Here is a 25,814-nt window from a genome sequence, read left to right as displayed (position 1 = left end):
TAAATATAATAGGTTGGGTTTTGTTTGCCAAATGTTTTTTCTAATTGGGTACCAGTTTTCTCTCTGACCGCTCACTGCGGGTGATGGCTCTCTGTCTTCTAACTTCTCCACTAATGCTCTTGTTTCCCAAGGTTCATTTCTTTCTCCAACTCTTTTCCTCTTGTATATTAATGACCTTCTTCCAGAGACCGGAAATCCTATCCATAGTTTTGTTGATAATAGCACATTGCATTCTATTTTAAGAAACATTGCCCTGCTCAAACAATTTCAACTTCCCAGATATCCTCTACCAATTCCCAAAATGCTGATCTCTAGTAATTGTCCAGTGGGAACAAAGAAAACTTAATTAATTTCAATCCTTCTAAAACTCAGTCCTGTCTTATATCTCGCAAAAATGTTTCTTCTGCTCTTCTAGATAATATCATATATTTCTATTAGGGATTACCCTGACTTATCTCTCTTGGCATAAGCACATCACAAATATTGTTTCCTCTGCATCTAAAAAACTGGGTTTTCTCTTTTGCTCTCGGCGTTACTTTTCTTCCAAACAGCTGTTCACTCTGTACAAATCGCAAATCCGCCCTACCATGGAATATTGTTCCCACATCTGGGGCGGTTCCCCTAAAACCTCTGTCAGGCTTCTAGATTATATTTAAAGGAGGGCAGTTAGGTTAATTAATGACTCATCTCTAACAAAATCTCTCCACTGTTTGTCTCATATACGTTCTGTTTCTACTGCATTCCTTTTCTATATATACTTCCACGGGCGCTGTTCTACTGAAGTGTCTTCTATAATTCCCCTTCTCTTCCAAACTAGTTCGAACACGTGCCACAACCAGTCAACATCCGTTTACTGTCCAACTTCAAACTTACAGAATCAATTTGTCTTCTTCCTCGTTTATCCTTTCAACTTGTTTTGTGGAACGACCTCCCTTCACAGATAAATCCTGAAAATTACAAGCCACAAAAATTCAAGCCTAATGTCAACAGTGTCTTATTTCATCCTCTCAACCTTCAAACCACGTACCGTGTTAAGTACTAATGCTTTTTGTGTTGTAGTTTTTATAGAAAGCTAAATACAAAAAATTGCGCGTGTTCTCTGGTTTGCCTGTTTTGCTCGATGAAAAACTCGAGTTTAAGTGGTGAAAAACCTTGCTATCTACCACTGAGACTGGCTAACTCAGCCACGGAGTGTAAAAAGTTCATAAATGTGCCTCCGTCATTGACAGGATTCGAGCGGTTCCGGGGGGGGGACCTTGCCATCTACCTTTTCCATTGGCTGTGGGAGGACGATGACAATACCACTGTACTACACGCGCAGACTAAGAAAGCATACGGTATTTATCTGATTTATCATGTTACAACTTAAACTTAACAAGCTTTCTTAAATTTGCATATCTTACGTTTAACTGTCTATTTACGCCATTTGCAAAAGGTAATTTTTTGGCCAATATTAGTCGTTAGGGCAAGACGATGCTAGGGGTGACTGTTTCGTTGGTTGGCAATTAAGTTGAGACCTAACGCGGGCCTCGGTACATACATTACAGGCGCCACCCTCTATCGTCTTTGTGTATGTTTGTATTTGCGCGTGTATCCACATGTAAATTTGAAAGTTCAAAAGCAGCGCCAGTCAATTCTAAAATATATTAAACGAATAAGAAAAAAATAATAAAATAATTTTTTTATTATTTTAAGTTCGTAGATTTTTTTACCAATCATTAAAAAAAATAATTTAATTACTTAAAGAAGTATTATTAAGTGCTTGGCCAGGCCCTCGAAGAATTAAGGGCCCGGGTCTCGTTGGGCCTGCTGGTTGGCTAATGTTAGAAAGTGTGTCAATCAGTACTATAATTTTTTTTCTCCTTTTTGACCACAGCATTTCTCAGTTCTTAAGAATATCATTTTTGATCGTATGAATGTAGTTTTATTTAAGACAGGAGTAAAATAAATAGATGAAAACAAGAAAATTTCTTAAATGAGCTGTACAATGTCATTGCACCTTGAACTAATGTACCAAGATGTCCTAAACTGCCAAAAACATCTCTCGGGAATCAAAGTGTTACGTTTGGTTGCAAACAGGAAGTTCGCGCTCATTTATGCGTGTTGTCTGATAAGGAAATTATTCCGGAAGATTTCTTTTTTTTAAGTTTACGTAAATTTATCTATAGTGTCTACGGTACTTGTCTTTACCAAGCTTTATAACATATATAAACCTGCTTTTTAACGTTGATAGAATCAACATAAGCTAACTTCATTTTCCTCCACCACTCGGGTAATTTAAACGTGTTATCTCGGATCTAAGGTGCAGTCATAGTTGTATTGTTGTGCATAATGAACTCCTTCTGTAAAAACGTGAGGTTTAATTTTTCTTTCTTTCTTTTCTTTTTTTTTAAGTTACCACCACGAATTTTAGTTTGTGTGTAAGAAGCATCGAATATTTTTCCTTATTCGAAACTTGTCGACTTTTGGTCTCCTTCCGCACCTGCCAGTGGTGGTATGCAAAAGCGGAAGTGCGTAATGTTTCTGTTGCTAGGATACTGGCGCGGTTCAAATACCAAGCTGCGTGCTTGCTAGTGTGCAAAATGAAACAAGGGAAGTTTGCGATAACACTTGTCGACTAGAAACAAGAAATGAGTCAACTCCAATGTATGGAATTTGTTAACTTTAGGTGTGTCAAAATACAAAATAAACAAAACGGAACGCTCACCTTCTTTGCGGAACAAATATTAAGCTTTCGTTGAAAAAAAAAAAACATTTTTCGATTCATAATTGTTTTACAAACGAGCCTAAAGGTGAATGCCTTCTATACTATATTATACGTGATAGGCATAATCAAACGATTAGTAATCGTCATATTTCAGTCATCGAACTAATTTATTTATTATCATAAAAACAGAGGTTTAATCTCTGTTTTTTATGATAATAAATAAATTAATTAAATATGATAATTAATAAACAAATTTTATGATAATAAAATAAATAAATAAAGACCAACTACAGAATAAATAACGTAAATAAAATATAGATTATAGCGCGTAGTATAAAGATGAAATTAAAATCAAGAAATATGAAAAAAATAAAAACATTTTTCGATTCATAACTGTTTTTCAAATTAGGTGCCTTCTTAATTCATATTATACAGTATTATTCATAGGTATAATCAAACGATTAGTAATCGTCAGATTTCAGTCACCAACTAATATTTATTTCTTTATTATTATAAAGATCAGGGATTCAATTCCTATTTTTTATGATAATAAATAAATTAAATATGATCATTAATAAATAAATTTTATGATAATAAAATAAAGACTAACTACAAAATAACGTAGATAAAATAAAATAAAATTTATATTACGTGCTAGATTATAGCGCGTAATATAAAGATGAAATTAAAATCAAGAAATATGAAAAAAAAAAACGTTTTTCGATTCATAACTGTTTTACAGATGAGCCCAAGGGTGAATGCATTTTTAATAGGGGTTTCGCCCCCTACTCTCTTTTCTGGCCTACCCCCGCGCATGATTTTCTACGTAAAATGTAGAGATATATGGAGTAAGTGAAATCCTTTCTACGTAAAAGACACACCTATCGAAACGCACTGATCGATATCTAATCAGAAAATGACCTATGTAATTATTTACCTGTGCATTTGTAGTGCGAGGCATTCTCAAGGTGGAATAAATATTACTGTGTAATTATTCACCTGTGTTTACATGGGTTACTTAGGAAAAGGCCTTTTGCTTCGGGTTCCATAATGCACAAGGAATATTGTTGCATCCGAAAGAGTAGGACTAAAATATTTAACTGAAATATTTACAAACTATACAAATATTTAAAATATTTACAAAATACTAAACTATTTACAAATACTGTATACAATATTTATTAATATACAAAAAAAGTTACAATGGAACATCAAATGTTAGACAGTGAAACAAGTGCACGAGGTTGGTGAACGTTATGGAGGCAGTTGTCAATTATTAATTGCATTTGTGGTGACGTAATTGCCTCGCCTTCTTCTCCCATTGGCTTGAATAAATATCACTAGGAGGAAAACATTTTTAATGTATAGAGAGAAATTATATTATTGATAGGTATAATCAAAGGATTAGTAATCATCAGATTTCATTCATCAAACTAATTTTTATCATAAAAAACAGGGATTTAATCCCTGTTTTTTATGATAATAAATAAATATGATAATAAATAAATAAATTTTATGATAATAAAACAACTAAATAAATAAAGACTGTAACTACAGAATAACATAAATATAATCTAAATTATAGGGTGTAATGTAAAGATGAAATTAAAATCAAGAAATATGAAAAAAAAAATAATAATAAAAACATTTTTTGATTCATAAGTGTTTTTCAAATTAGCCATTCACCTAAAGGTGAATGCCTTCTTAATTTATATAATATTATTGATAGTCATCATCAAACGATTAGCAATCATCAGATTTCAGTCATGGAAATAATTTAGTTATTTCTTTATAAAAAACAGGGATTAAATTCCTGTTTTTATGATAATTAATAAATAAATTTTATGATAATAAAATAAATAGACTAATTACAGAATAACGTAAATAAAAGCTAGATTATAGCGCGTAATATAAAGATGAAATTAAAATAAAAAAATATTTAAAAAAAAACATTTTTCGATTCATAATTGTTTGCGAGGTTACGTAGAAAAGCATGCGCGGGGGTTTGCGAGCAGGGGGAGTACCCCCCCCTACTCGCCAACCCCCGCGCATGTTTTTCTACGTTATCTATAGAGATATGATGGAGTAAGTCAAATCTTTTCTATAAAAGACACACCTGTCGAAAAGCACTGATCGATATCTAATCTAATATATAAAAGAAAATAGAAAGTGTAAGAAAAAACTATAAAAAGTAAAATTGTGTTAATGTTGAGTGAATGAAAGTTATTATTAATTGCATGTTCTATCTTAGCCACTTCACTGGACAGACTGATGGCTGTGCAGGCCCTCAGGGACCTCATGGTTATCCAAGCTGACACCATGCAATAGCTTTTCCTAGCTGGTTGTTGTTCTTTGGTTTTTAGGAGCATTAGCAACTAAGGCCATATTGCTCGGGGATATGCGGTGGTCATTCCTTGACCTTTCCGCATCCTCCGTATTTGGTGGTAACGGGCTCGAACCCCGATCTGATCAAGAAGCGTATGCTACGCACTGCTGCTCTTCCCACCTGGCTACGGAGGCGCCACTTGTATTGTTGCAAACATATTATTCAACAAATGGCTGCAATCATATGGGTAATTAGGCTGTTGGCTTGGACTTCCCTAACTTCTTCTAATGGGGATTGGCCTGGTTGTGATGTTCTCGACCTTAATGGTGGTACTTCATTTCGCCATTGTTGCTCCTAGGAAGTTTGTCACTATCGGATTGACCTTGTAGATCTTCAGGGTCTCTATTAGCCAGCTATGAGGTACGGAGTCGAAGGCCTTGCGGTGATCGATGTAGGCCGTGTATAGGTTGCGGTGCTTCTTGAAGGCTTGCTCCATTATTATTATTAGCCATATGGTGCAAGGAAGCCTGAGGCTTTTGCTGCACCAGCCAAAAAAAAAAAAAAAAAAAAAATTCTGAATTACCCCTGAGAGAGAGAGAGTCAAAAATAGAAGGGAATCACCAAGAAAGAGAAGAATAATAATATCCAGCTCAGGACCCTGAGTGTGCCAAGCCCATACTCACCAGATGTGAGCCCCTGGGGGGGTACTTACATATGATGAAAGCGAAGCCATTATGTTTTCCAGCTTGCTGCGCTGTTCTTGATCATAGATTTTAAAATTTATTTTTATTAATTAATTCGTTCGAAGTTACAAACCATGTGAGGTCGATAATAGATTTCAGCAAAACTTTTGATATTCTTCCACATGATAGACTGCTTGAGTGAATATTATATTGGGGCAAATTATAGGGGAAAGTTATGATTCTGCTCCCATCGTCAGATAATTGAAATTGATCTTTAATAACCATAGCAAATTATTGGTCGGATCCCCTAAGTTCTCGTGTCTTCTGCAGTGACGGGCCCTAGCGGTATGGAGTTTCGCCACTGGAGCATGTTACTGCTATGGAAAAAGGACGGTTTGGTGGCTCAAGGTAGATAATTGATATTAATGGCAACTGCAAAGTAGAGCAACAAGATTGGCATCCTTACCAAGAAAGATTTAAGTTCTGCAAACTGCAGCGTCTGGAAACTAGGCACCTGCGAGGTGATATGAAGGTGTTTAAGATTTTAAAACGATATAGTAAGCTAAATATTGATGACCTCCTTCCTCTTCTTCAGACAACACACATGGGGGGGGAGTAAAAAGCAAATTCCACACATCTCTACCTACAATCATGCAGGTAGGATGCTTGTAGAACAGATATGGAATTTTGCTTTCAGCCAGATTGATTTGATATTGATATTTATTACTTAAAGCGGTCCCAGCCAACCAATGGCAACCCCGCACTCAGTTGCACATAATTTAGCAGTACAGTACTCTTATATACTCCCTCTCCTGTTTGCCGAAGTACAGGGAGGGAAAAAACCTGCCATGACCAAAAAAGATTGATATGAATAAATCGAAAATAAGCAAATTACATAAAAAAATAAATATACATATAATTAAATTTCAGACAAAATCCTAACTTCATTGGAAAGAGCTGCATCTGTTCACAGTCTGTTGTTGGGAAGCCAGGAGCTCCCGAGAACACAAATGCCAGCGCCAGGAGCTGCCGGGAACAAAAATGCCAGCACAAGGAACTGGAGTTGCAGTGTAACTCCAGTTCTGCTGGAGTAGCAGACTCAAGCCAGTGTGATTGGAACTTCCACCTGGTGTTGTAGAAGCATAGAATGAAAACAGATTGTGCATGTCTGATATTAACTCAAGCCAGTCGTTTCCATTGAAGGAGGCAAGAGAGAGGAATTCACTCCCCATTCGGATCACTATGTTTTATATTATACTTTTCAGGAGAGCGAAACGAACAGAAGGGGCTTTCTTAACGTAGCCCCCCCCCCCAAGAACATTATCTAATTTGTACAAGAGGGCTTTTCAGGAAGCAGCAAAGAAAGGAAGAAAAGTAACATTTGGGGATTCCAATCTGCATTGGAGCCCATATGTGCCCCACTTCATTTCCCTCCTTTGCACAACCCGGATAACAATTGAAATATAACACATATTTAATGATTTTTATATTTAGTAAACTGATAACAAAAAAGAACCCTCAAACAGTAGCGACTTTTATTTGTGAACCAAGGACAAGTAAAGAACATTTACTTGTTCTTGCGCACGACAACATCCAGTGCTTAATTACAATATGCAGCATACTCCTGTGATATATGAAAAATAGAAAAAAGAAAGAAATAGAAATAGTAATTGTTTGATTTCTATGTGTGTGTGTGCGCGCGCGAACACGCCTAATAACTTTCGGGACAGTTGTGAATCTGATTTTTGTACTGCTTTTCACTGGTCATTTTTCACAGATCCATAGTTGAGCTTTGTTGATTTTTGAAAGCTTGTCTATATATATATCGGTATTCCAAGTTTTCGCATGATTTACATGATTGGTAAATGCACTTCCGGGAAGTTTTAGCCGTACCAAAAAGGATGTTTAGATAGCATCCCTTTGTATGACAATCTTGTGACTGCGAAACTTAGAAAAGTGATAAAACACGCACACACATTAAAGACAGGACAAAATAAAGGTCGTTATAAAACCTTTTGCCTTGGGAAACAGAGAAGAAGACCTACGATTATTCCTTCAACTTTTTATTCATCTCCTTTTGTTCCCAACAAGATGGGATCTAACGTCGCATCAGAACACAGGAAATTCATTACTGCGCTGTCATGACTAACTGCGAAGTAAATATCAAAGATAATTAGTAGTTACTATTGACCTATTCTTCGGTCGTTTCTAATCTTTCTGCAGAAACATCAAATTATATCATCTGGATGTGATAGATTAATGGCACATTAAATTGTAATGCAGTTTATTAAGAAAAAAAAGTACTTATTTTATTTTTTATTATTTTCTTCCTCGCCGTATAGGTGCTCTTTCTTTGTCACGTTGGCCGAGCCAACCTGATAACAGCAGTAGGCCAGGAAGTTCTGTGCAACTTCACCAGGGGGAAGAACAGCCTAAGCAGCCGTCTTTCAAATCGATGGAGCAGCATTTGTTGACGACGTGCGTTGGAAGCATCAACGAACTAGGTAAATAATGTGGGAACAGTTTATTTCTTGATTGCATAGTTGATTTTAGTGGTTCCAGCTATTCACCTTTTTGTCCTCCCAAATAAAGATGTCTCTTTACAGTCTTGGTTTCTTAAAATAATAAATTCGGAAGCGCATGTTCACCTGTGCCAGACCTAGATTATTTTCAGGAGAGATGGCTGTGGGTAATTGAGGATAAATCCCCTTAGTTTTGAAAAGATTTTCTTCAATCTCCAAATAATTTAGTTAATAAACGTCATCGTATGCTGATGGGTGCTAAGATAGGCGCAGGGACGAAATAGGACTTTACATCGGCCTAAGCTTTTAAACTAAACCGCCCCAGGGCCGTATAAGCGATTCTCTTGGATCGGTTGGAACCACTGGTCCAACATATTGTATGCCATATTTAGCTTTCTAGCATGCAACTGAAATGTTGCACGCTAGAGGGCTAAACATGGCCGTTGCACATGTACTTGAGGAGAATGAGAGACACCATAAGCCTTCAACAAATTCATCAAGTAATGATAACTTTCATAATAATTAAAAATAAATAACTAAATAACACACGAAGCGCCACCGTTTCATCATTACTTGAATGTAAGCATTTCTTGGAAACATATAATTGGCGTAGTTCGGTTTAAAGACAATGTGCCGCTTCATAAATCAATATATTCATAAATATTAAAAGAAATAAATGCATAAAAGCTTAAAAATTATAAAGGCAGAGATTCAGAAACGGGTACCCCTTTCAAAATGGCGGCGAGACGGCCGTGATTGATGCGTGTTGACTCCGCCCATTGTCACATGATCTCCTTAACACACGGAAACAGCCGGTATGGGTGGCACGCACTGCGTGCCAGCCGTGTCATCCCAGTGCCACGTACCTAACGGCACTGGAAATACGAGGCACGCTAAGGTAAACCCAATAAATTTAAAAGTTCAAGTTACAAAAATGTCACGTGACATTTGAATAAGTCGGATATAGCTGAAAAGGGGAGAAGGTAATTTAAAAGGAAATTTCGCGAAAGAAAAGGAACGGCAAATCAACAAAATTTAAAAATAAAACATTATTTCGCGAGCATTAACAACGAACTGAGACGAAGAAAAACCACTCACCTCATCGGTCGGGTGAAATTTCAACGACTTTGAACGGTCCGATGCTTGACAATTTAATTTTAAGTTACTTAATTCTTTACTTTCATTTTATTTTGTTTCTTCTTTCGTTTTAATCTTTAAAAACATAGTGGACGTGGAAATGCCGATCATTAACAATTCCACTGCCAACTGAAAGTCACTCCTTCTACTGATGTTCTTTTTTCTTTTTTTTTTTTCTAACCTCCGTTCTTCACTGTTTCCGGGTCCTACCGTAGAACTAGGAGCAGCCTTGGCTCCCCTTTTCTTCTTTCTCACTCTGTGCAAGATAGATAACCACTCTCCCATTTTTTTTTTTTTTTTTTCATTCTCTCTCTGCTGGCACCCAACTTACATCTTCCTCTTCAATGTAGCCAGGGTGTGGCATTAAAATTATTTATTTATTCTTTAATTATTTTTATTTATTATTTATTTTTTTTTTTTCGATTTACTTAAGCTTAATATTTTTTTTTTCTCTAACCTGCGTTTTGCACTGTTTCCGGATCCTGCCCTGGAACTAGGAGCAGCCTTGGCTCACCTTTTCTACTTTCTCACTCTGTGCAGGATAGATAACCACTTTCCCATTTTTTTTTTTTTTTCCTTACTCTTTGTCTGCTGGCACCCCGACTTACATCTTCCTCTTCACTGTGGGATTAAAATTATTTATTTATTCTGTGATTATTACTATTTATTTATTATTTATTTTTTTTTTCATTAAACTATTTATTGAACAATTTAATATGTTACTTAAGTCCAAAAAAAAAAAATGATAAAATTTTCCAGAAAAACTTATCCATTCCCAGGAGCTTAAAATCCTTACTTTGCACAGTTCCTACCCTCAAACCAATTCCAGTTGTTTATTCTAAGTATTGATTACACTTTAGCTGAATGCAAATTTCAGCATATGTAATCTACAACCATCCTTTTCCAATTTAAATGTTTGTTCCCTTTTGTGTGTCATCTGAGAAAGTGAAAAGATGATGTTAACATTTATTTTAGTTAACTGCTTAGTGTTCAACTAGGTCACCACACAGATGACTAGTTTTCAGACTTCAATTTAAGGAAACCCAGTCTCTCTCGATAGGTGTACCTTTTTTACTTTTCTTTTGTTTCCATGCACAACAAACCTTGTTGTGCTTCTCTGCACCCTTTCTGGATCTACATCCTTCCTAAAATGAGGTTTTCAAACCTGTATGTAGTAACCTTCAATACTGTTTCTTACATTTTTATTTTGAATTTTCTTACCTTCTTACTTTGAAATTATTAGTTATCTAAGGATACTGAAGATGTTTTTACCTCATTTTGCATGTACTTGTTTACCACTTTTTCACAATTTTCTTTATTAATTATAATAATTTTCTTTTCTTTACAAATTGAAGTTGGGCATTTACACTTTTACAGCTTGCCTGAATAATTCATCTTGTTAGTATTTATTTTTATGCAGGAAACTGCATATCTTAATTTTTGTGCTTGAGTATTTCATGGTTATACACAGTATGGCAAAAATAGTAATGATTGAATTCAAATAATGCAAAATTTGAATAAGGAAATATTTTCTTACTCATCTTCCTCCCCAGGGAACTAAATACATTTGTTACAGTGGTTTAAATCATTTGTTAGCATTACTTGCTTGTTCAATGTTACTCAGCAGTCACTTGCTAATAAATTGTACACATTCCACCAATTTGGGACTCTAGGGATTTTTTCTCAGGATAGAGCTTCATTACCATAAGCTGTTTGTAATGTTTCATGTGTTTCAGTGGGACTCTTCTCCAGCTTTACAAAAAACGTGATGTTGATTCTTTGGTTTCTGATGATGTTAGACACAATGCACAGAGGACGTTCATACAAAAAAACAATGTAAGGCTAACTGGTCTGGATTGTGGGATTGACAAGGTCACACTTCTGTGCTTTTCCAGCACCCTCTCTGGAGCAATACGTACTCACATTAGGTATTTTTTAAAATTCAGCTTCATTACTTTTTTGCTGCTGTCCTTTTTATTCTCCAACTTTATAACATGGCATTATATATACAACCAATGTTTATTATTAGTTTTTTATTTCATAACATTGTGACTACTTTCAAAACATTTGAAAATATCTGTTGAACATTAAAATGCTATTCCAAACATTAAAATATTTTAACATTAAAATTCCAAATGAAAAGCATAACTGCAGTTCCTGCAAAGATTATATATTTTAACTTATTTTGAGACACTGGTATTAATGTTTTTGACCTGCCCAAGTTTGACTCAGATATTTGCTTGCTACAAGATTTTTTCCATCCTTATCTTTACACATTAATACTAGTATAGTGGATCTGTTTCATATTACTTTTTACACTGTATGTTTGTATTGCTTTATGCTGTTTGCTTTTATTAATTTATAATATTTTATTTCAGTTGCACTTGGTAACTGATATGAAGACACATTATACTTTTTTTCACACTATCTTCTTTTCACTAATTTAGTTATTTATATACTATTAACAGCTGCTTTGCACTTGAAGGTCTAGTAATATATCCTTTTACAATTTTCTATCTCATACAGTTAGTGGTTTGTTACAATGATCTGAAAACACTGATTTCAGGCATTTTGATCATATTACACGGTAATCGTCTTTAATGAAAAGGGGCAGTTAGGAGAGTTGGAAAATCTAATTTGGGTACTTTATACCACTAATGCATACATTAGTGGTTTTAAATTCATAATGTATACTGGTAATGCACACATATTAGTGGTATTAAACACCTTGTAAACTTCCATAATGCAGAATGAGGATTTTCACTTAATCAAGACATATCTTCCTTGCATAATGTTGTACCAATAGTTCAAAGTAAATGCTTCTGAGTTTATCAAGTCTTCACTTTGGTCCTGTGGAAACATGGATTTGAATACATTACATTATAAACTGTGGGAAGAGTTAGAATACATGTTCTGCTAGCTAACAGAACAGCTGCTACCACTGATGACTAGCCTGCTCATTGGGGTAGGAGGATTATGTAAGCAAAAGAACAAACCCAGAGTCCTGAGCTGGATATCGGCATTCTTCCCTTTCTTGGTGATTCCCTTTTACTTTTCTCCCTCTCTCTCTCTTAGGGTAACTGGGGAATTTTTTTTTTTTTTTTTGGCTGGTGCAGCATAAGCCTCAGGCTTCCTTGCACCATATAGCTAATAATAATAATCTCACTTGAAAATTGCCCCCCCCCACTGAGAGAAACTAATAATTTCTACTCAATTTACAAAATTGAAACTCTCAATATACATAAACAGAAGTATATTATTTAATTTCCTACTTTTAGCGTTCAGCAAAAACTATTAATTCACTCGAAAACAGCAAAAATGTACGATCATAATATCAATTTAGGAATTATTAGTTCGGCAAAACGGCGCTCGAAGCCATATTAGTAATAGTAATTAGCCAATCACAATGTGATTGGCTGATTACTATTGCGCCATTTCCAGGCTCCGGCGGTCATTTTTAGACAGTATTTCAGTTGTGCGGGTGTCCTGTTAATCTCCTTTTTCACAGGTTTTGTTGCTGTGTAATCTCCTTTTTCACAGGTTTTTTTCTTTGTTTCTCTCCGTTCAACCTCTCATTTTCCTTTCACACCGAAAACATTTGTACTCACACGCAATCAAAATAAATTTGATTGCGTGTGAGTACAAATGTTTTCGGTGTGAAAGGAAAATGAGATTGGTGTTTCTTGATGTAGAGCGCGCGAATTTCTTTTTACAGAGAGCTAATTTTGAACTAATGCCCTAGCGCGTTTCATCTTCAAAGTTTCGAGCGCCGTTTTACCGAAGTAATAATTCCTAAATTGATATTATCATCGTACATTTTTGCTGTTTTCGAGTGAATTAATAGTTTTTGCCGAACGCTAAAAGTAGGAAATGAAATAATATACTTATAGATATATAATATAGATTTTCAGTTTTCAAGTGGTATTTCTTCGTCTCAGTTCGTTGTTAATGCTCGCGAAATAGTCTAGTTATGTATGGGCGAGAAGAATCAAGTGATTGCATTTCGCGTAACTTTTTGTTTTATTTTTAAATTTTGTTGATTTGCCGTTCCTTTTCTTTCGCGAAATTTCCTTTTAAATTTCCTTCTCCCCTTTTCAGCTATATGCGACTTATTTAAATATCACGTGACATTTTATTATCGCGAAAAAACGTGCATTTTGGTAACTTGAACTTTTAAATTTATTGGATTTATCATTTGTTTTCAGCCGCCATATTTGTTGCTGTGCCAAGTGCCGTCCGCGTGTCAGTTGAAATCCATCGGGCGAGGAGAGGAGGGGGAACGCAGTGAGTGGGCGGAGTCACAATCCGTCAATCACTGCTTTCCCCCCCCTCTCCTCGCCGCCATTTTGAAAGGGGTACCCGTTTCTGAATCTCTACCATTATAAATTTTAAAATATTATTATAAAAAATATATAATAATAATAAAAGAAAAACAAATTGAAAAATCGTGCATGGATAGAGTTACTAGGTATCTAGCGTCTGATATTTTGTAATCTAGTAAGCTATGGAAGAACATCACAGAGCAAGTCCGAAACCCTGCGGCACCTACAGCAGCATACTGGTTGCGTGGCCAACCGCCTCCCCCAGCTGCCAGCTAAGGACCAAAGAAGAAGAAGAAGAAGAAGAATCTAGTAAGCTTTATTATCTCATTCGGTAATTCTCCAGAGAACGGTACCCCTTACAAAATGGCGTCGAGAAGAAGAGGGGGGAAAGCAGTGACGTGCGATTCGTAACTCCGCCCACTCCCCCCCTTCTTCTCGTGACATAACAGTATGTCGGAGCTGAAAAACAACAAAATTAACGGCAAAACGGCAATTTTTTTCGTAGCAGTAACTAACAGAAATGTAATTTATTCGGGGAAGACAAAATGTCACGGAACATAACAACATCTAAGAGTTAAAATGAAGAAAAATTAACACAAAAACAGCAATTTTTTTTCAAAACAAGAAACAAAAAATAATACGACGTGGCAAACGACTGGTTTTTGAATACCTCGCGAAGCCGTGTAAAAACCTAACTATTTTTCACTAACCAAATGAAGGTCGATTATAAACATGACTCCTCTTGAAATTGTTTTTTTCGTCCCAACGACCGGTTTTTGCTTGAATACCTCCCGAAGTTGTGTAAAAACATAACCATTTTTCACTAAACACAAATGAAAGTCAATTAAAAACATAACTCCTGTTATAATTCTTTTTTTCGTCCAGTGACCGGTTTTTGCTTGAATCCCTCCCGAAGTTGCATAAAAACTTAACATTTTTTTCGCTAAACACAAATGAAAGCCAATTAACACGTGCAATGAACAATAAAATTCCTCTTTGTATAAGCACAATATGCCAATAGAATTTTTTTTTTTTTAAAGAACGTAACTGACACAATACTAGGTTAATGAAATGTGAAAATAATATGGAAATACAAATAAAACTCACCTCATCAGTCCTGTCCTGTAGGCTTGTATATCTCTCGAACCCCCTGCAGGAAAGCCATCGTTCGGTTTTTGCTGCCAGAGTGTATACGCCACCACATATATATTCTCCTCTCTGAGGTATGAGTCGAACTGACCATCCACTGTTCTAGATGGCAGTTGCCATTTAATGGCACTCCACATTCCCTCGATGCTGTTGGTGTTTGCTCCGGTTTCAGGGTTGGTAAAATGAAGCAAGCGGTTTTCCCGCTATGTGCTTAAAACCTTCATCCTTCAGACAATCATAAGACTTCCAGCAGTCCGAAACAATAGTTGTTCCAGGCAAAATGGAAGTCTTAATGATGTTGGGAGGACTTCTTTACTCCTATTTTCAACAACCCTGAAAAAACACAGTGATGTGTCTCGTTCAATCCCACCAAACACCTAGTGCCCATTCATTCATTTTCCTCTATTATACTTCCTCTTTCCAAACTTACTCTCATCAATTTCAACCACCTGTCCTCGCCACCTATCATACTCCTTTCTTTCAAGCACAGCTCCACACACACCTCTCTACAAAAACTGCACCAGTCACTCACCGTGGTTTGACTCACACCTATCTCACTCAAAACATATTCACACGGTACCTTCTCTGCCTAATAATGGGTGAGAAGAAGGACTTCAATCATTCTTAATCTACTTTCATAAAACCACAATTCCTTGTGTACAGACCTTTTAACCTGATCAGGAGTGGTCCCTTTTTCCCACACACCCACTCAAATCCATCCATAATGTCCTTTCACTCGGCTGATTTCATTGACCATCCACACTGAAAACACTTATACTGAGAAGCAATCAAATTCACATTCATACACCATTCAACCACAGCCATACATCTATCCCTTTCCAAACCATGCAACATTCTTGCACTCACTCACTTTATTTGGATTGAACAAAGGTCAAAAGAAATAAAAAAATAAAAAAAAAACAAGAAAATGTGACAGCAACACATGGCAGCAAAAAACAACGAAACAGTTTACCTGCAGGATGGAACAGGATACACGACACAGAAACTCTGGACTAAATGCCCACCCACGTGGCAAGCAGCAACTGAGCGAGCAACACAGATGTAAAACCAGCATGCAAATGAAACTATATGCAACAAATTTTGCATTTAGCACTCCACGTGATGTCTGCCTAAAACGAAGAGGGGGATGCAGTGAGTGCGCAGAGTCACAACCTGTCAATCACTACTTTTCTCCCTCTTCTCGCCACCATTTTGAAGGGTATACCGCTAAGTGGAGTTCAGCGTCTCATTCTCTACATTTGTGCGTTTAATTTTAGATACATTCAGTTTTAATTGCACTGAAGTTGTTTTTCAAATTTGAATAAATTTGGCAACCATCGTTGCTTTTAAGATAGCACTGTATCCTTTAATCTATTTTTCTGACAAAGCCAAAATAATAAAGTTTCAACTGGTTTAATGAAATTTTAATTTCTGTGGACTGATGAACAGTTTCTGAGATGAATCATTATGAAGTAACTTTGTGTATGTGTTTTTTTTTTTTTTTTTATAGAAAAGATGTTTTCTATAAAAAAAAACAAGAAAGATTAGTCTGCAGTACATGGTTCTTACCTAGTTCTTACCTAGAATGTTGCAAAGATCCATAGTTCTTACATATGGATCTTTGCAACATTGTCTAGCTCTGCCCACTGCTTTGCATTGATTGGAAGGAGAGGCGGACTGGCCATAAGACTTACCTGGGAAATCCTGTGGTCTGGGGCAGGAGGCCGGTATGCAGAGCTGCGCCAACCCAGTTGTGCAAGTGGTGTACCACACTAGGGCGGCAATGACTAAGGGGCAGCAGAGACTAAGAGGCTGTAAAGACCAATGTTTTGTAAACACTAAAAGAGTCGGCAAAGACTAAGGAGACTAAAAGTTCAATGTATCGAAGAATGTGTTTTGTCATATTTTATATTAAAAAATAATGAATTTTAAATTTGAAACGTTTTTTTTTCAATATTTCTCACATGTCTGATGGAAGGAAATGACTCTCTGGTTATGAATGTTGAAAACTGTTTATGGTGATAAAATGTTAAATTGTACCAGTGTGGTTTGAATCTTATAAACAGTTCAAAGACGGACACGAGGAAGTTCGTAGTAACCCAATAAGTGGGCAACTTTCAACCTCTCGAAATGAGGATAGAGTTGCAAAGGTTCAATAAATTGTGGCAAGATATCATAATTTGACACTCAGAATGATGGCTTATGAGTGAGTTGGATATGAATAAGGAAACAATTGGTCAAATTCTCCATGAAGATTTAGGGAAATGGAAGGTCTCTGCAATATTTGTGCCTCACAGATGAGCAGAAGCAACAAAGGGTGTCGTCTTTGTTGCTGGTGCTTCATGCTTGGTTACCAGACCGAAACCCATTAGATTTCTTCTTTTGAAGTCGCACAAAGTCTAGGGTTTTATGAGTTTTGACCATATGGATGGTTGCTGTAGATGCTAGGTCATGAACGAAGTTGCTGTTGGCATTGGAAATGAATTGGTACATATGCAGTGGAGACTTTCAGTGGCTTAACATGCATGTGATCTCAAGGTGGTTATTTTGAAAATTGGATGTAGCTGTATGTAAACTTGTAAGCTGATAATAATAAGCTAAAGGTTAATTGAAGTATTTAACGAAATTATAATAAATATGAATTGAAAATTGATTTTGTGTTCATTTCTACATTACATTAGTGTGCCTAACTGGAATACGGTGTCAAATTGGCTTATGGTTTATAGGACATATTTTGCCACAAATCTCCTCTAGAACATATTGCTGAAGTTTGGCCAATACACCTCAGATATCCTGTATTTGTCACTGAAGAGAAAAAGGTTCCCCAAGACAGTAAAATGGAAAAATATAACACAGGGAAGCATTCACATGAAACCAGTCACAGTGAGTTTTGAGTTTTTAATGAATAATAGGTTCATCTTCTTGGTGATGTTATTTGATTAGAAACAATATTAGAAACTTTAGGTTACCCCTATTGGATGGTCATGTAACTTCTAAAGTGAGCATTAGCCCAAGCCTGTCACTGTCACTGGAAGGAACGAAGTTTCCCCATTACAGCAAGAGAGATAAAATAGAATGTAAAGAAGCATTTATTATTGTATTATTGTGTAATTTTGTTTATTTGTCCTAATAATTGTTGTTATCCTCCTATCTGGTGAAAAAACTCAAACTATGAAGTTATAGAAATTTAATGTGAGTTGTTTGAGCCCAAACCTAACAAAAAATAACCAGAAATATTCTGAAATTTCAACTTTTGTCGACAAATACAAGTAGGGATGTAAAACCTCAAACTCTAGAATTTATTTTATAAATCACCTACTTTACTTCTAATCTGATGGAATTTTTATAGGAAAGTATCTGAAACAATTTTAATATACATGGTGGTTGTAATTAGATTATCTCTGGACATAGCTATCTAAAGAGTGATATGTTAAAGGAAATACAATAAAGGTTGTACATACATGCAAGGCGCCTCCGTAGCCAGGTGGGAAGGAGCAGCAGTGCGTAGCACACGCTTCTTGATTAGACCGGGGTTCGAGCCCGTCACCACCAAATACGGAAGATGCGGAAAGGTCAGGAATGACCACCGCATATCCCGGAGCAATATGGCCTTAGTTGCTAATGCTCCTAAAAACCAAATAACAAACAAACAAACAAACATACATGCAGAAGAGAGACTTGACCAAAAAAATTAGTTCAGAAGTTTGCCACCATGGGCCAAAGTGGTGTGATTGCTTTCATTCATCACAACGTGCTCAAACCTTTTAACAATGTTTCGAATGGCAGAATGTAACAATGGTACACAATGTATGGTATTCCCAGCATTTTGTTAGTATTCTCATAATAGGGCTTTGTGAGGTGAGCATACTCTGGTAAAGTCAGGGGCACATTTAGTTTCATTAGACAAACTCTTTCTGAAATTGTTCAATGCACTTGCTTTTATATCCATTGGTAACTATAGTGCCACTTTGGTTCTTAGAGGTAGACTTTTGAACTAATATTTTTTTTTCTGCTTTCTCTTCTGCTTGTTATAGACACCTTTGCTGAAAGTGTCTCTGTATTTCCTTTAATACTTCACTATCCATAACTCTCTATAGGGATAGTTTTTTTTATAACCACCATACATATTATATTTAACTAGTTTTGATATTTTATTACTAGTGTTGCAAACATTTTAAGTTGATTTCTGTTAATAATCTTTGATTTTCATTTTAGGTGACTTGTTAAGTAGGGTGTTACAATACCACAATCGTGTGTTGACGGGCAGCACAACTCGACAGAATGTTGCTTGGGGTCCTGGAGCATTACATTCACTTTATTATTTTATGAGGTGTTCTCAACTTGAGCATGCCGACCATGCGTGTCGAAGAACGCCAGTTCAGGAGCTTGTTTATGAAAGGTGAGTTCAGTGAATATTTTAATTTTTGCTTTACGTATATGCCAGAAAGTTTGATTTTAGATACATGCTCAGACATTGTTATATTAGATTTCTCACTTCGCTATTAGTGAATCATTGTAATTTTCCACAGTAATGAGTGATAGGTGACTCACATCAAGCTCAAGTTCTTTAACATAGTCAGATACAGGTATCACTCAATTTATGTTGCCTCAATTTCTCTCTTTCGCTTAAACATTCATAACCAATTGCAGTCAGATCCTGCTTTGCGCTGCTCCATTTTATGCTGATTCAGATTAATATATTCACTGCTTCCTGAATATTTACACTTATACAAAAGCAGGGCTGGCTCTAGGCTTAGGCACCGGCCTAGGGGCGCAATGGCTTTGGGGCATCAACATCGTAAAAAAAAAAAGAAAAAAGTAATAGTATTAAAGAGGACCAGAGAGTCGAAGCGTTGGTGGTACGAGCAGTGCCCCCCAAAAGCTGTATTGCAAGGGGCGTCATTTTTAGCATTTTTTGTTTTTTGGTTTGCATATTTGATTTTTCTTACCAGGTGCCATATTGCATGGGGCTCCGTTTTGATCTAAAATTTTATTTTTGGGGTGCCTATTTTACTTTTCACACCAAACTCCATTTTATCACGCTACAGCTGTGAACCAGTCTGGGGCATTCAATAAACTAGAAAAATTAAATAACCGGTTAATCAATTAATTATTAGTTAACTAAGCAGTTAATTGGATTAAAACATTGTATGAATTTAGAAATGCTTTTAACAGCAGAAAAAGAAAAAAGACATATCGGGAATGGATTAGCTTCATGAAATTAGATATCTTCACTGTTCATATTCGAATGAAGAAATGTCGCCCGCGAAAATTCTCTAATTCATTTGTGATCAACAATTGACATCTTCCTTACCAAACCTATTCATTGCTATCCACATTTTTCTATTATTGCTTGTCTCTGTGGCTAGTGCAGAAAGGAGTTTTTCGAAACTGAAATTTATTAAAACTCATTTGAGAACAACTATGAGTCAGGAAAGATTAGGCGGTTTAACAATATTATCGATTGAACAAGATATTTTAAAAGAACTTGATGTGGAAGAATTGATAATAAATTTTGCGACAGTAAAAGCCAGAAAAGTTTTAATTTAGTTAAAAAATTGTTTTTTGCTACGATTTTCAATAATTATTCGTATACTTCATAGACACAGCTTATATACTTTATTTAAGAAGATTTTTTTTTGCAGTTATCACATTATATCAGTTTTATTTATTTCATTATAAATACATTTTCACATTTTATTTTATTTTTGTATCACCATTTGTTTACAGTAATAATTGAACTTAATGGTTGGGGTATGAGTTACCTATTTCGTTGACATGAATTTTCCCAAACTCGGAGGTCTTTTTTGTGATAGATTTTTTTTGCTTTGTTTTTGCAAAATTATTACGTTTATTATTATTTTACACCTATTTTATAAGTATAATTTTAAATATTTTATTCAAGAATTTTTTTGTTTAGTTTTAGAATAGTTTATTGTTGTTATATACCTTTTGTAAATTTAATTTTATGTAATATTTTAAATTTTAAATAAATACTGTATTTATAAAGCTTAAAAATTTAAAATAAAAAAAAAATGATCAGGCACTGAAAACCAAACTGGCCTAGGGGTGCCACATACCATCGAGCCGGCCCTGTACAAAAGTATATGTAGCTTTGAATTCTAATCCACTTGGAGGGAAAGCCACCCTATTTTTAGAACTTTTTCTTCCACTTGACCAAAGAAAAACTGGATATTTTTGTCAAGCAACCTACACTGGAGGCTGATTAATTCAGTAATAGTGAGAAGATAGGCAAAAAAATGTTTCTTCCCTTTCCAATCCAGATTGACTCAAGTTCCATGGTTTTCAATCCTGGGTTGAAACTGTCATTGGAAAAGCCAGCAGGGAAAGTGTTAATGCCATTCTTGTTATTTTTAGACAAACCTTTGAAATAGAAAACAGCATATATACACATTTTATTGATGATTACATACTATAACCACTTCCTATCAGCTGCTGAGTGTCCCTTTACTCAGTTGGACTGTGTTTAACAACAGTTGACAGTTGATGTGGTCTGGTTCTGAGTATGTATGTTTTGAAGTTAATTTGTAAAACTAACTCCAAACACCGATAAAGTCTAGCAAAATATTATGTGATAGTGTTAATGAATCCAATAAAAAGGAAAGAAAAGGCATAACACTTGAATTAAAATAGAAGTGTTCAAAGCCCTTCCATTATAAAGAATGACACATTCTTTATGAGCCAGTTAATCATCATGGAGAAGGCAGCAAGCATATTTTCTTACTACTATGGCCGCACAGAATAGCAACAAGATTAAGCATATTTCTTACCAAAAGACTGGTGTTATGTAAACTGCAGTATCTGGAAACCTAAGCATCTACATGATGATCTGATCAAAATGTTTAAGGCTTTAAAAAGGTTTAGTAAACTAAATGCTGATTGCATCTTTCCTCCTTCTCAGATGAAAGACATAAATTAAAAGGGACGATTAATAGTTGTAGGATAGATGTAGCTAAATTTGCAACATCCCTCTCCAAAAAGTTTATTTGTATATATATGTTCTATATTCTATGATTGGTTTGCTTGTTACTGAACAAAAAATTTATGCTTGGAATAACAATAATAACTTTTCTACTTCTGTTTATAAACAATGGAGGAGGAGATAAGGAGGTGATTATCCCCTTGTATACGGCAATGGTCATGCCTTGAGTACTGCATACAGGTCTGGAAGCCTCATTTTAGGAAGGATGTAGAGTTGCTAGAACGAGTATAGAGAAGGGCAGTAAGGCTGGTGAGGGGAACAGAGGGGTGCTCTTACAGAGAAAGGCTTAAGTTCTGCAAATTGCAGAACTTAAGGCTCAATGCTGATGGGATTCTTCCTCTTGTTTGGATTATAAACCTGAGGGGGCATAAGGGGACTAGATGTGCAGAAATTTGCCTTTAGCCAGCGGGTAGTTGATTGCTGGAACAAACCTCCATCTGTTGTTGTGGAAGTTGATAGCCTAAATAAATTCAAGGAAGAAGTGGACAAACTTTTGGAGTGAATGAATGGGTGAAATGGGAATTTTTTTTTTTTTTCTTTATATGGCTGATGCCATATAAGCTTGCTTTCTTGCATTATATGCCTCTACTAATGTTAATTTTTATTAGTATAAGATTACAAAGCTAGGACCAACATCCCATATGGGATAGCAGGTTTGACAAAGAAATGTATGAAGTAATATAAATGGTCATTGGTTAACATTTAATTACTTAAATTAACCAATGCCATAGTAATGAATTAGTAAGTTTCCATTATATAAAAAGCTATATATTTTTTTAGGCCTTATTTGGTTCTTCCACCTCTTATTGAATGGGTCCGAGTAGCTACAGCCCATGCTGAATATCGACGTTCCCAAGTTGTAGATAAGGATGATGTCATGCAATCAGCTAGACTCCTGTTACCTGGAGTTGATTGTCCTGTTCGGCAATTTGGGTAAGAAATATCGATCTCTGTAGTTTAGAATTTAAAAAAAAATTATGCATGTTCTGGTTCTAGTTCTCTCTGCAGTTAAGGGGGAAAAAATAAAGTAGGAATGCAAAGAATGCCATGACTGGCAGCTTAGTCAAGAAGAATGTTCCATCTCTGATCAAATTAATGTTTTAGAGAAACTGAGTAAGGTTTAGTGATAATACTGAAAATGCATAACTAAAATCTAAAATTTAGATTTTAGTTATGCATTTTCAGTATTATTAACTACTGTATTCTGGTTTTAAGCATTTAAAGAGATTTGGTAAAACTTCAATTTGTTAAATTGAGCAGCTGCTATGATACGAATTTCTCTTTTGTATTGAATGAAGATTGATATTAATTTTATTTTCAGAACTTCTGATGAGCGACTATATGCTAGGAAAAGGACTGACGAATCTGAATGTGCAAGGCTGTTAAAAGTCGATTTGGCTTTCCGCATGTTAACCTATGGCCGCACTGATTTAGTTCCCCATGCCCTACAGTTGCTGCCTCCTTCTCGTGTAAATACACTGAATGAACAGGGTCTGACCCCACTGATGTTGGCATGTATGCGAGGTGATGAGGCAATGGTGCACATACTGTTGGATGCAGGAGCAGATGTGGACATTGAAGTGAGCATCTACTTTCTCTCAGAAAAATTACTTGATGAAATAATTTAGATTAACAGTAATGGATATTTTGTTTATAATATGTGTGTATTGTATCACCATAAGTAAAACACTGCCATGTTCATGGTATTTCATTTTACAAACAAGGATCATTGTCTCTACTTTTGGACTTAAGAAATATTTGCTTATTTTCTAAAAATAAAATAAGCAAATGTATGTTTGAAATACAGTTTTATCATTTTAAATGAGAACTTATAAAAATGTAAATAACTTTGAGTAAAAGAGTGTTGTGGATATAAAATATATAAGTAATATTCTTTATTCATTTTTTTTTTTTTTTTTTTGTCCTTGCCTTTTCCCATTATTATATGGGGTCAGCGCTTTTATTGTTTTGGCATGCAATTTTTACGGCCGGATGCCCTTCCTAACGCCAACCCTCACCCCTTTATTCGGGCTGAGGATATGTGGTGGTCATTCCCTGACCTTCCGCATCCGGTGGTCACAGGCTCAAACCCCGGTCTAATTAAGAAGCGTGTGCTATGCACTACTGCTCCTGCCCACCTGGCTACGGAGGCACCAATATTCTTTATTCATTGATGTTACTTAATTTATCACAAATGTTGAAAATGATCACCATCATGATCACAATATACCTAAGCAAAATGAAGCATGTTCGAAAACATTTCTTTCGTCATAATAGTTGATGTTCAAACATGACTCACAAAGTTCACAATCTCAATCCTCCCCCCTCGCATTTTTGCAAGCTTCCTCAGATTTTGATGGTTCTTTTTGACATCAAAATTGCTTAGGAAAAATCATGTCAGGTAGTTTTAAATAACTTTGTTTTAAGGTACATAAAATCACCATGTTCATTTACTGCTTATACTGAAAAAGTACATTCATAGTTTTGTAGGTTGCCAACAGATGGTGACTTCGTGAACTGAATAATGTTACTTGTAAATTTCATGTCTTTAACACTCTTTTACTTTTGAAGTTATTTGCGTTTTTGTGAGTTGAACTGGAAAATTTTGTGAAATGGAATGCTCATTAATAAAATATCTTATTTTTAATAATCAATGATGGGCCAGAATGGCATTCTGAGCCCTGGTTGTCATGTAAGATGATCATCTTGTATTATTATAATATAAATAATATTTTTCAATTTAATTTTTCTTATGATTCTTTTTAAATTTAAATTTTCAAATTAATATTGAAATTTTTAGACTTTTTAAGATACTTTTGTTAATGTTTCACTTTCTTTCTAAAAAAAATTGGTTTTTCCTCTCTAGAATATTTTTGGCAAAGGTGAGGAAAGAGAGAATGGTAACTTTATTGTCAACTTTCCCATAAACTGTATACATTAGGTCAACAGCTTGACAATCTCACAGCATGATCTCTCATTGGTATCTGCTGATTGTGATTGACAGCTGTTGTCAACCAAAGTGTCATTACTGAAAACTACCACAAACCAAACTTTAGATAACAGACTTCCAGGTTTTTTCTTTAACCAATTATAAGTAACTTAGTCTTATTTAATAGTATTACATTTCCTAAATGCTTAATTAAAAACTAGACAGTAATTATCCTATTTTAGGTAACCCAGCCTTATATAATAAAGCATGTTTTATGTAAAAACATCTTTGACGAAAATCAGAACCATTTAAAAATCGAACAGCCAGAACCAAAGTTGTGAAAGATGTAATGTTTTATGCCCACACCTGCTACTTGCTCTACCGAATCAATGTTAGTGACTGAGTTAGCATCATTAGGAAGTGACATCATTTGCATCATTTCCATCTCGCATTTTCTTTACCAATCGGTTTTACTTCAGTCTGAAATAATGATGTAACATTTTATGCTTACGCCCGCTATTTACTCTATCAAATCAACATTAGTGACTGCATTAGCATAATTTAGGAAGTGATGTAATTTGTGTCATTTCCATTTCACATTTTCACCATATATTATACAGCATCAGCCATAATCAGCAGAAACCTGAGAGATCAACATCGTGCAGTGAGAGTGTCAAGCTATGGAAGTTATCGACTTATCGTAAGAAACTCTGGGAAAATTGACAGTTAAGTGTTCATTGTTTTTCTTCCCCTTTGCCAATTTGCTATGGACACTTGCAATTGCATTACACTCTTATTATTGATGTATGTATAAATGCCATTTGTTGTTTAATGTTTTTCTGGTTCTTATTCACTTAAGACTCCATCATGCAGTACCATTTATCCTTGTGTCAATCCAGAAACCCAACACTGGACTGCCTTAACTTATGCTACTATTCATGGCCACTTATCAGTGATTAAGGTAACTTGAAATAATTTATAATGACATAAATACTCATTATAACATGATATAAATGAAATTAAAAATAATTTTCAT

The 25,814-nt window shown here is 35.3% G+C and overlaps 1 protein-coding gene across 1 annotated transcript in view; it reads left to right on the top strand.

Annotated features, from left to right (window-relative positions):
• The window catches only part of LOC150079940 (ankyrin repeat and BTB/POZ domain-containing protein 2), a 166,696-nt gene that overhangs the window by 112,658 nt on the left and 28,224 nt on the right, over positions 1-25,814 (top strand). Inside the window, exons 4-8 of the mRNA XM_090382457.1 lie at positions 8,059-8,220; positions 19,062-19,245; positions 22,630-22,782; positions 23,171-23,429; positions 25,638-25,739. Of these exons, the coding sequence (XP_090238583.1) occupies positions 8,059-8,220; positions 19,062-19,245; positions 22,630-22,782; positions 23,171-23,429; positions 25,638-25,739 (860 nt within the window). The remainder of the gene's footprint in view (positions 1-8,058; positions 8,221-19,061; positions 19,246-22,629; positions 22,783-23,170; positions 23,430-25,637; positions 25,740-25,814) is intronic.

Source organism: Mastigoproctus giganteus, chromosome 10 (assembly GCF_048544385.1).
Source record: "Mastigoproctus giganteus isolate SK-2022 chromosome 10, ASM4854438v1, whole genome shotgun sequence".
NCBI classification, from domain to species: domain Eukaryota; kingdom Metazoa; phylum Arthropoda; class Arachnida; order Uropygi; family Thelyphonidae; genus Mastigoproctus; species Mastigoproctus giganteus.
This window is presented reverse-complemented; position numbering and strand designations above follow the sequence as displayed.